This window comes from Athene noctua, chromosome 1 (genome assembly GCF_965140245.1).
Source record: "Athene noctua chromosome 1, bAthNoc1.hap1.1, whole genome shotgun sequence".
In the NCBI taxonomy this organism is placed as follows: domain Eukaryota; kingdom Metazoa; phylum Chordata; class Aves; order Strigiformes; family Strigidae; genus Athene; species Athene noctua.
In genome coordinates this window covers 8,104,756-8,116,259 of record NC_134037.1, presented here as the reverse complement: position 1 = coordinate 8,116,259, position 11,504 = coordinate 8,104,756, and the positions used below count along the sequence as shown (strand labels likewise).

Genomic DNA, 11,504 nt, shown 5'->3' with positions numbered 1-11,504 from the left:
GCACAGGGTTGGGAGCTACAGCACAGGATCTTCTGGAGAAGTGCAGGGTCAGCCTGGGAGCATCTCAAGTAGCATTAGACACCTCTGTGTAGGTGGCTGAATTAGTCCCTGGAAATCTAGAAGACGGAGATGGATCAGAGAGTTGTTTTTTGTGGTTGCAATTCCTGCGTGTTGTGGCTGCGTGGGAAGGACACCTGTAACCAAGGCACCCCAGAAGGACCATTTTTTGGGTGATGGAGGGGAAGTGGGGCAGGCACATAAGGGGAGGGGAAGCAGACACATACAAGATGTCAGAAGTCAATGCAAATGGCTGCCCAGTGCTGGCACAGTATGGAAAGCTGCTCTGGGTAAAATTCAATTTTTTTATGATTGAGAAATGAAACAGTCAAAAATGCTTTTGCCGTGGAAAGTGCTGATGAGCTCAAAACCAGTTCCACAGCATTGCTAGGAGAACAGACATAAAATGTCTGGGAGCACTGCTAAAAATGAGGCAGTGGTCTAACTGTCTTGGCAGCCATGTCTGAAAGTACTAACTGGGAAGCGTGTTCTCCCTTCTGCTGGGCCAGCAATGGTAGGTACAGGCTCTTAGACCCATGTATCCAGTAAAAGGTCAACATCAATATCTACCCTTCAGCCAGAATAAGCAACTACACTTCCAAAGAAAAGAGAGGCAACACCAGAGACTACAAGACCCTGTAGAGCCTTCTGCTTCACTCGAGACCAGAAGCAAACAAAGAAAAACATCACCAGAGTGAGCAGAACCACAGTCCCAGATGATTTCATGGATCAATTCAGAGCAAAAGCATTTGCCTCTCAGACAATACGGGTAACTGCTGTAATTTCTTTCAATTTATACATTTCAATGACTTAGAGAATTAGTATATTAAAACACTGTCAGCACTTTTCTGATATATGAGATCTGATACATATAGACACCCAGACAGACAGAAGCACTTCTACCTCTTCCTATCAATGACGGTATTTGCAGCACATCACAAAGATCCATTCTTGTGTCCACCTGCTTCTCCTGTTCATCCATATTTCACCCTGTAGGGGCATCTGAGGTCTGACAGTGTCTTTGCTCTGCACTGCGAGTTGTCAGTGGCACCAAATAGGCAAGGCACACTACTGCTTCCCCTATTTTTTTTTATTTTTCTTTGGAGTGGAGGATGTGTAGTGCTCCCATGAACATGGTGGGTTTCTCACAAGTTCTTCTTTCTTGAGTTCCCAGTCTTCATCTCTCTGGTCTAAGGGGATTCCTTTCATCGCAGCTGTCCTGCGATAGTTTCTGCTCTCCACCTCTGCTCTGGGGAAGAAAGCAAGAGTCCATCTTCAGACACTGAGCACAGCACAGCCACACCACCACTCGTGAGCAGCCCATCTGCAGGATCAGGGGTCAGGTATTTGTATGGTCAGAACACTGTTGCCAGCAATAGAAGAGAAAACAATGAGGCTCATCCCAAATCCAACAACATTCATCACCCCATTCATCACCATCAGTGACCAGAGAGAGCTGGGCTGAAGTGGGAAACCTTTGGTAAGGATCTACACTGAGACTGGACTTTACCACTGGGATCATAATTTCAACCATAAAAAGCTCTCAAAGACTGATCTCGTGAATTTGTGTGCTACTATATAGGCTCAATCACATTTAATACAATTGTACATGGTATATCAACTCGCTGCAAACACAACTTTTCCATGTTACTTTTTGTACTGCTCATTCATAAGTACTAGAAATTCTTAATGCCAAAACATCAGATCTGAAGATAACAGGAATTTGAAAGGATTTGTACATCGTTATTCTTTATAGAAGACATTTTAAACTCAGAAGTTGTCTAAGCATCATCCAATTCAGCCTTGAAATTTTGATAAACTTTGCATTCAAATCCAGAACTAAATTTGACAATTCATCCCCATTTCTGTTTTTTAAATAACAGCTTGACTTAAGCAATGTCATGAAAACAGGCTGTGCTGCAGAGGTTCCAATTTTGCATGGGAAAACATTATGTAAAAGACACCATTTTCCCCAGCCCAGTATCTCCATATACAAACCGTTGACAGCTCTCCACTGGTTGCTGGGGCTTTTAGCTGTGTTTTTCAAGTTGTCGCTATGATTTCAAGTGTGTGAAATCTGCTGGATGTCAAACACTTCCAGGGTCCATCCAGACTCCGGAATTTCCAGGTCAGCAGTGACTTCGCTCTTGGCGTCTGTGATTTTACAAAAGCCCTAATTTTTTGGGGGGGTGACATTCATATATTTTCTATTAAACAAACACAGTCCCAGATCTTCAGTGAAGGAGACTCTACAAGCTAAGCTGAAAATAAACATACTTCACTGTACTTTTCCTTATAGCCTTGAAATATCAGTAGTTTTTCATTACACTTTCCATTGAAAACAAAGAAAGCAAATCAAAACCCAATTACAACAAGACCAAAATGATCCTTTGAGCAGTACAATTACTCTTTTTTTGTCATCTCTGTTATAGCTTTGTAAATCACAGAACTTAAGGATTTTGACTATTAAGTGTTGTTACCTTTCTCTTCCTAATCTTTACACACATGCCTGGAAGTGACGCAGTCAATTATGTGGGAAAAAAAGGGACAGCAAACTGAAAAATAGATAGCCACTTTCAGTATTTTGTAGGCACTGAAGAATTTTAAAAGAATAAGTACATCTACCCTTCAAGTCCAAGTCACACAACACAGAATCACGGAAAGGTTTGGGCTGGAAGGGACCTTTGAAGATCATCTCGTCCAACCCCCAGGTTTCAAGTCGCTGAAAGTTCCTTTCAGTTCTCTCCCAAAACCAGCAAAAACTCAGCCGCCTTTCCTTTCCCACATCAGCAGCAAACAGGAGAAAGTACTGAAAAACCAGGAACCACTGTGGAGGGTTGACCTTGGCCATCTGCCAGATGCCCACCCAGCTGCTCTCTCACGCCCCTCCTCAACACGACAGGGGCAGAAAGACAGAAAAGCTTTTGGGTCAAAATAAGGACATGGAGATCACTTACCAATTACTGCCATGGGCAGAACAGACTCGGGGAAAATCAGTTTAATTTATTGCCAATCGAAAACAGAGTGGAAAGATGAGAAACACAGACAAAGCTACACCACCTCCCGCACCCCCCCTCCTCCTCACAGGCTCATCCCCAACTCCCCTACCTCGCCCCCCGCGCGGCACAGGGCGATGGGGAATGGGAGCTGCGGTCAGTCCATAACGCTTCATCTCCGCCGCTCCCTCCTCCCCATGCTCTTCCCTGCTCCAGCGTGGTCCTGCCCACGGCCTGCAGCCCTGCAGGGTGAGCCGGCTCCAGCACAGGCTCCCCATGGGCCGCAACTCCTTCAGGGCACGTCCACCTGCTGCAGCGTGGGGTCCCCCGTGGGCTGCAGCGTGGGTATCTCCTCCACCATGGTCCCCCCCGGGCTGCAGGGGAGTCCCTGCTCGGGGACCCAAAACACCTCCTCCCTCCCTCCCCCCGCCCGACCCTGGTGTTGCAGAGCTGTTCGCACACTTCTTCCCTCGCTCCTCACTGCTGGGCGGCATTTCTGCCCTTTCTTCAGTATGTTTTCCCAGAGGAGCCCCCAGAGTCGCTGATGGGCTGAGCTGTGCCCTGCGCTGGGTCGGGCATGGGGCAGCCTCAGTCTCTTTGTACAGAGACCCCCCTGCACTCCCCCGCTGCCAGCACCCGGCACAGACACCCCAATTGTACACCTGGTTCAGCAGGAGACAAAGCCTTTCCTCCTACTGCACAGCTCTGATTTTGTAGGTGCTCAGTATTTCTGGAGCTCAGTCAAAAATACCACCAAATACGGGGAAAAATCCTCTTTTCTCTGTAAGACAGCAGCACTGGCGTGTCACTGCAAAGCTGTCCTGGCGGCGAGCAGGGAGCAAAGCCAGCACCTCCACACAGATGTGCTGCATAGCCTGGGGTTACTCTGTCTCTCTCAAAAAATATATATATATATACATTAGAAATATATACAAAATATAGAGTGTATACATAAACATACACACACACACACACACACATATATGTTGGTATATTTCTAAATATATGTATGTGTGTGCATGTAGATATACATGCCCTGGGCTTGGACAGCAGGAGCCTCTGGTGCCGTTTCGAGGCTCAGCACTTGGCAGACAGGCTGGCACAGGCTGCGGGTCTCTGCCACCTCGACAGCTCTCCCAGCATCCAGGGTAAAGCCCTCCTGCTGCCAAAAAAAATCTGATGCAAAGGACATGGCTGTTACTCAGAAGCAGCTGCGCTTTGAAGGCTGCTTCCTATTCTTTGCATGGCCGTGCAAACTTTGGTGAGCGGTGTGGATACTCTGTAGCAGAATATTCCTAATATTTACATGTTAATAACATTGACACGGCCATACACGTAATATTTCCATGCTGATGCAAACAATCCCCAGCACAGCGCCGCGGCTCAGCCCGCGCAGGCAGGGCTATGCTCGTGCAGGCAGCAGCACCTGGGGTCAGGCAGGCAGCGTGTGAGGATCGTGGTGGTGCCAGAGGGGCTGAAGTGGGATTTAGGAAGGATTTGGATGCTCATAGCCCTGTTTAGACACGCATGACAGCCCTGCATTTGGCATAGGCTATTATTTTTAAAATGGCCCTTTCTCTTTTTGCATGACAGGCAAATATCCAGAACTGACAGTGATGCTCTGTAACAGAATACCCCTCATATTTACATGCCCATACTGCCACGAGCAAAGCGCAGCCCTACTCTGTGTCGCACAGCATCAGTGTGCAGACACACACCTCATTTGGTGTCTGCAGCACAGGGCAGCGCTGCCCAGCTCCCGCCGCAGCCACGGAGCCTGACCAGGGACATCACCTCTGGGACCTTCTGCACACCCGCAGCAGCAGAAGGTACTCGTGTGTATACTACAAATGCCACTAATTCCTCCTAGTTAACGCCAAGTTTGCTGATGTGAGGAGGTGAAACTCTTGCGTGAGGGTGAAGGCATCCACTGTGGTTGTAACTTGTAGTGGTTGGGCTTAAAAGAAAGGGTTCCTGAGCCCTGGTGATAAACTCTTTGCTGCCCACAGGCTGCGTTATGGCTCTGAGGTGATCACACAGGCTTCATGTGCCTTATAAAATGTCCTAGGCATGGGCATTCAGAACCTCCTCCCGATTATTAAGTTCTCCCGGCCATGCTCCTAGCTGAGCCATGCAGGCTCCGGGGGAGTCAGGCCAGCACGTGGCTCTGAAAGACAAGTTTTCCACCTTGAATTAGTCATTCCCCTCAGAAAACCCTCTCCATGAGTCGCCCTAGGCTGTTGCCTAGGTGGCTCAGACCAGGATGTCAATCATCCTGTCAATCATTCTCCCACTCTGCCTGCTGCGGACATTGCCCGTTGACATCATCCTCACAATTCTCCCCCTCCTTGCTGTCACCTCACCCCACAGCTCTGGTGCACAGCCAAGCGCACGTCAAATGCTACAAACTTGTCAGGACTTGATAAGCAGGATTTAATGGTGAGATTGGTGCAAAAATGTCAGCGTTGAATAGGTAAGCAATTGCTATAAATGATTAATCGAGGGCAAAAGGCCTGCAGACCTTTCACTCTCCAGGGAAAACAATATTTACCTGTTCTGATAAAGAAATTAAGCAAGCCAAGATCTGAGAGCAGTATAAAGAGAAACACCCGCTTCTCAAAGAACTGGCAAACATGAGTTTATCCCAGCTACAGTCTAGGTAGTAAAAAAACCTAAGTAGCGGAATTTAGGTATCAGCTGCTTGTTTAAATTTCTTTAAACTGAAGGTCTAAGGGCAATAAGAGCTGATTCTTGTGTGTGAAAGGGGGTGAACAGTGAGGGTTTGGCAGCACATCAGCTCCACAAATCGTGAGGCTTTAGCTGGAAGGTTTCCTGCATGTGAAAGGTCCCATCAACTTCTCTAGTAGCCAGAGCTCAGAAAGAGGAATCTGTGGCTCCCCTAGAAAGGTTTCTGTGCTCTGTCAGGGGGATTTTCCACAGTTTGGGTGTCTCTTCCTATAGAAGGGCACTGATGCTGTGTCAAGATTAAAGGTGGGCAGGGAGCACTTCAGCAGGAATCAACAAGCTGTAGAAGTACAGCAAAAGGACAGAAGTGCTTACAAAAAAGTTTACATGGATTAATGAAAATTGGCATTTGTTAGGCACTGGTCACCTCAGGCATTTGCCCAGGCATCATACCTGATTTTGAATTTTGCAGCACTTGTCCTGAACTGGCAAGGTGGAGACTTTTGAGCTGGATATGTGTCTATAAAAAAATCCATGATTTGCATTGTGCCAAAGCAGTCTTGAGAATATGGCCATGGTATAATAAAAAAGATGCCAGTTAAGGACTATGGTGGGACTCTAAATTCACAGAAAAGCCTTTGGGTGCTTTCAGCATCTCAGAGTCTGGCATGTGCAGGTTTCACAAGCAGTGTATTTAAATACCAGGTAAGGCGTGGGACTAGGACTTGCACAGAACAAGCTGGTTCTGGTGATCTGTCCCACTGCTTTAGAAAGATGCAGGTATGGGACACAGCTCAGACCTCTGGAGGACTGCATCCTGATTCAGGGAAACAGTTTTGCCAGGGTGAAAATATCTGTGAGCCAAATCAGTGGCTGAAAAACAGGAATGTTAATTAGGAGCCCTTTAAAAAGCATATTAGTCATTGCATATGGTGTGACAGTGATAACCACAAACAGTTAAGACAATAAGGAGCTTTCAAAAATTTGGAAGTAATATGTGGTCATCCTCCTAACAGATCAAATAATTCAATTTCCATAATTATGTAAAAAAAAAAGCATGGCTCTGTTCTTTACTGCAAGAAAAGCCAAACGATATACATACACTACTATCAACTACTAAAGGGCTGTTCTTAATTCAACCTCTGTATTCAGTATTCACCACTCTAAGAGGTTAATATTTCTTAGTTCTTGCCTTCATTTCCATTGCTTAATAATCGCTCTGTAATATCCTTATAAACACAATGATGTCACGAAGTGGTAACAATTTTGAAAACATACCAAGACAAACCACAGAAGGCAGTGGAATAAATGACTGTCTTCCCCTTGACAAAGACACATATTTGCTTATTTACTACTCATGCTTGATGGCTTTAATAGGCTTTAGGTGGAAAGATAAGTAACACACTCATGTTTGTTGTGATCCTCTATAGAGCAGTCAATTTAATTTTAATTTCTGGAGCCTCATCAGCTGCTGCAGTGGGACCAGCCATCGCTACTCACTTTTCTAAGAACCTGGAGCAGTCGTGGTGACCATAGATGTCCGCAAGCCGCTTGGGAGTGTCACCGAAGAGGTCAGGTGCATCCATGGCAGCATGCAGGGAATGAAGGGTGCGAAGCACCCCCAGTCTCCCTGACTCGGCAGCAAAGTGAGCTGGAGTCCAGCCCACGTCACTCCGCAGGCAATGTCGGGCACCGTGATCCACGAGGAGCTTGACCAGTTCCGATTGCCCTTGTGTGGGGCAGAGAAACAGGGAGAGAAGATGCACCTGCATTAGACTTTATTCCTTCAGGATGCAGAAGACGGTCACACACAGTTGATCATAATTCCCTCAGTCAAGTAATGATGGATTTTACCCATGACCTGGCCATTTGATTTATCAAATAAATGATACTCATTAGAAAATGTGCTTTTTTTTTTTTTTTTTCCCAAACAGAACTGTTTCCAGAAGCATTTTCACAACAAAACCAACAATAAAATCAAAAAAGCTTTCTACTAATTTCTGAACAGCACATCTCAATTAGTCATTGACCAATTGGATATTGACTGTCTCAGTTGTTTCATTCTGGTTTTTAGTTTAATGCAAAATAAAATTTAAATGTTAAAAAAGTGGAAAACTTGTGAACAGCTTTACTAAAACAAAGGTTTGTTTGATAGGAGATAGAGAGATTACTTGTCTTCATTCACCTTCATATTTTTCTGACTTGTGGAATTGCTTAAAGAAACAAAATAAGTTATTTCTACCCCACTTCACACTGCCTTGACTGAGCTAGACTGTTCCCAATGGAACCTAGGCCATGCCAATCTCATCATCATTTTCTTAAATAACTCAGTTCCCTTTGCTGCTGCCCAAAGGAATAATAATTCATCAGGGCAAAAGTAAAACACGGTGTCAAGTGTAAACCAGCAAAACACACACTTGATTTCTGAGCAACGACAGATGCCACGATGTGAGATCCCAAAGTGTAACAAACACCCTAGCATGGAGGAGTACAGGTCCGGTTTCCCATTTTACACTGTGCACAATTATACATTAGATAGTTGTGTTCATCTCTTTTCTGGCCTATAAAGGGATGTTTGAATTTAACAGGCACTTCTCACAGTGAAGGACCAAATGGGAGCTGCTAACAACTCTGGTCCTGTTTGTTCTTTCAACCAGGTGGGATAAAGGGAGAGCAAGGTAAAACACACTGCGATTATATTGTTCTATTGGGTTTGACAAATACCTGTTTTAAATACAGCAGGTTTGACTTTCTGCTCATTCGTGCAGGTGTACATGAGAAATAATTTCTCTGCACTCTTAGAAAAGTAATGTGGGGGACAAGCAGGCATGCTGTATGTACATACCATGTAAACTCTAAGTTTTCAAGTGACAGGAAGAAAAAGCTAAAAAATCACTTTGATGGTAACCCCAGAAATTATTTTGGAGGCAAAGTTTGCATTTGAATAGTATTTTTCTCTTTTTTTCTCATTAAGGACAAAATGATCAGATAAAGCTGTGAATACTACCAGCATTAATTGCCATCATAGCAAGATGTATTCGAAACCAGCATCCCCTTTTAAGACACCAGTTCACAGAGGTAACAGAGCAGGGGGTGCCCTTACCTTTTACAGCAGCCCAGTGCAGTGGGGTCCTGTCATGCCAGTCAACATCCTTGTGATTTGGGTCGCAGCGCCCTGTCCTCAAAATCTCACGTGCCAGGTCATAGTCCCCCAAAGCCACAGCTTCGTGGAGCTCTGTCATGCTGCACACTTCAGAAAAGTGCCTGGTAAAAGAGCAATTGTTGTTTAATGGGTGTTCACTGATGCATCAAGTCCTTTCAAGAGCAATTTTAACAGATCAAGAAGCATCTGGAATAGAAATGAGACATGCACTGTGAAAAAACAGGATTTATCCAAAAATAAGGAAAAAGAGAGAAAAAAAAATTATCTTCAAACCACTTATCACAGACTGATAGTGACATTTGGTTTGCAGTAATGGAAATCTGGAGGAAAGTACAGCCCTTTATATAAAGGACTCATAGATAAAACCATGTTGCATTTCCCAAGGATGTTGCTAGTGAACAGCCAGCTCAGGCCAAACATTTGCCTTGGGTCTGTTAGTACTCACTTACCATGGAAACTGGCTCCTCCCTTGCCAATGCTGTGGATCCGTTACTGGTAGTATTTTACTGCAATGAAAGAAATGTCTGTGCAAGTTATCTTCTGATATTCTTTGGTGCAAATAATCGAGCTATGGAGTTGTTGTGGTTTAACCCCAGACAGCAATTAAGCACCATGCAGCTGCTCACTCACTCCCCCGCAGTGGGAAGAGGGAGGGAATCGGAATAAAAAACCCAAACAACTCGGGGGTTGAGATAATAGTTTAATAGGACAGAAAAGGAAGGGAAAATGATAATAGAATATACAAAACAAGTGATGTACAATATAATTGCTCGCCACCACTGACCAATGCCCAGCTAATCTCCAAGCCACGGCATCCCCCAGCTGACTCCCCCCAGTTTATATGCCCCCAGGGCATGACATCATATGGTTTGGAGCATCCCTTTGGCTTGCTTGGGTCAGCTGTCCTGGTTGTATCCCCTCCCAGCTGCTTGTGCACCCCCAGCTTCCCCTGGCAGGGCAGCATGAGAAGCTGAGAAGACCTTTACTTAGCATAAACACTGCTTAGCAACAACTAAAACACCAGCGTGTTATCAACATTATTCTCATCCTAAATCCAAAACACAGCACTATACCAGCTACAAGGTAGAAAATTAACTTTATGCCAGCTGAAACTAGGTCAGGCATGTTGCTTAAAAATCTCATCTCCACAGCTGTGCTTTGCACTTTACAGACACATACAACAGACCGCCATCAAGAAACACAATTAGATCTTCAGCCCTGCAAGGCTGTGGATTTCAATAATTATATCTGTGCTAGGGTATATTTCCTAGCTGCTTTGCTGGCAGGGAATTTAAGCAGCTTGCAAGGATCTCTACACTACCCCATCCTCCTGAGCATTGGAAACACTGCAGTATTTTCTCCAGTCTGGCTACATCAATGGGGAGAAAACTTTTATATTCCCGTATCAACAGCTGGCGTTCAGCTAACTAGTCCAGTTCTCCTCATAATCCAGAAGAGTTTTAGGATTTTTTTCAGCTTTTGCATTACATTTAGCTCATGGAGTAACTTTCTCAGATTGAAAAGAGTGAGACTTCTATGTTCAGCATGTTGGAAAGGACCAACATTGGAGCTTCCTGAGGTTGGTGTGAGGGAAGGTTTGCAATCCTAGGGAATACATCCTACAAGCCAAAGGTCAACGGGCCACTTCCCTGCTCCCAGTTCCCATAAACAACCCAACAACATCCCAAATCCAGGCTGGAAAGAGACAGCACCATCTCTAACCTGCTTTCTTGTGAGGAAAAGATGAGATACAAAGGTCAGAGGGAATCACAGCCTGCGTCAGTAGGTCCCTGGACTTGTTGGTCAGATTGTGTAGACCAGATCCAAGAGAAAGACCCATGCATGACTTCTACTGAGTTTGACTCCTGCAAATCTGGGAATCTATTAATAAATTAAGAAATATAATAAATTTTGGAGCTTCTCTGTGGGCCACAGAAGTATCATTGGTTTTGGCATGTCTCTGTTACTTTAAGCAGTCATGCACTGCCTCCTCCTCCTCGTTGCCTCTCACTAACCTTGAACAACCTGTTCCTTTAGATTAAACAGAAGTCTTCAGAGTTGTCCTCCAAGACCTTTCATCAGCATTAAATCTAACCTGAAAATGTTACACTTTAATGCATCCAGTCCATCACTGAAATGAGTGCTGGACAAAAGTACAAAAAAAAAAAAAAAATCTCTGACCTTTTCATACAACTTTCTTCTTATTTTCCAAGGAAATGCCAACAAAATTCAAAGTTTTAAAATATAACTTGGATTTTAAGCACCTTTGTGCTCTGCTAGTTTCAGATCATATCCACACACATAACCTGCAAGGGGAGGGGAAGATAATTTGATGATCCCACCCTAGGAGCTCACCAGCTCTCCAAGGAGACAGTGCATGGGTGCAGCTTCATAAGCAACTCGGGCCAAGTCAAATTTTACTTTCCCTTCCTCCCCTACTGCCTCCCTTTGTTTAGCCTTGAAGCTCATATGGCTGTTTCATCAGCTGGATCAAACTGTTGATCTCTCACAAAACTAATCTTTTATTATTGGTGCTGGTTTTAGGGCTAATTCCCTAAATTCAGCATTACTGAGGGGGCAAACGCTGGGGCTGTGCAAAGGAG

The 11,504-nt window shown here is 44.8% G+C and overlaps 1 protein-coding gene across 1 annotated transcript; it reads right to left on the bottom strand.

Annotated features, from left to right (window-relative positions):
- Positions 1 to 1,137: 1,137 nt before the first annotated feature.
- ANKRD66 (ankyrin repeat domain 66) lies at positions 1,138 to 8,980 on the bottom strand. The gene is made up of 3 exons (XM_074921749.1): positions 8,842 to 8,980; positions 7,239 to 7,467; positions 1,138 to 1,306 (listed from the first exon to the last, which is right to left on the bottom strand). The coding sequence occupies exons 1-3, from the start codon at positions 8,978 to 8,980 to the stop codon at positions 1,138 to 1,140; spliced, it is 537 nt and encodes a 178-aa protein (XP_074777850.1).
- Positions 8,981 to 11,504: the final 2,524 nt, after the last annotated feature.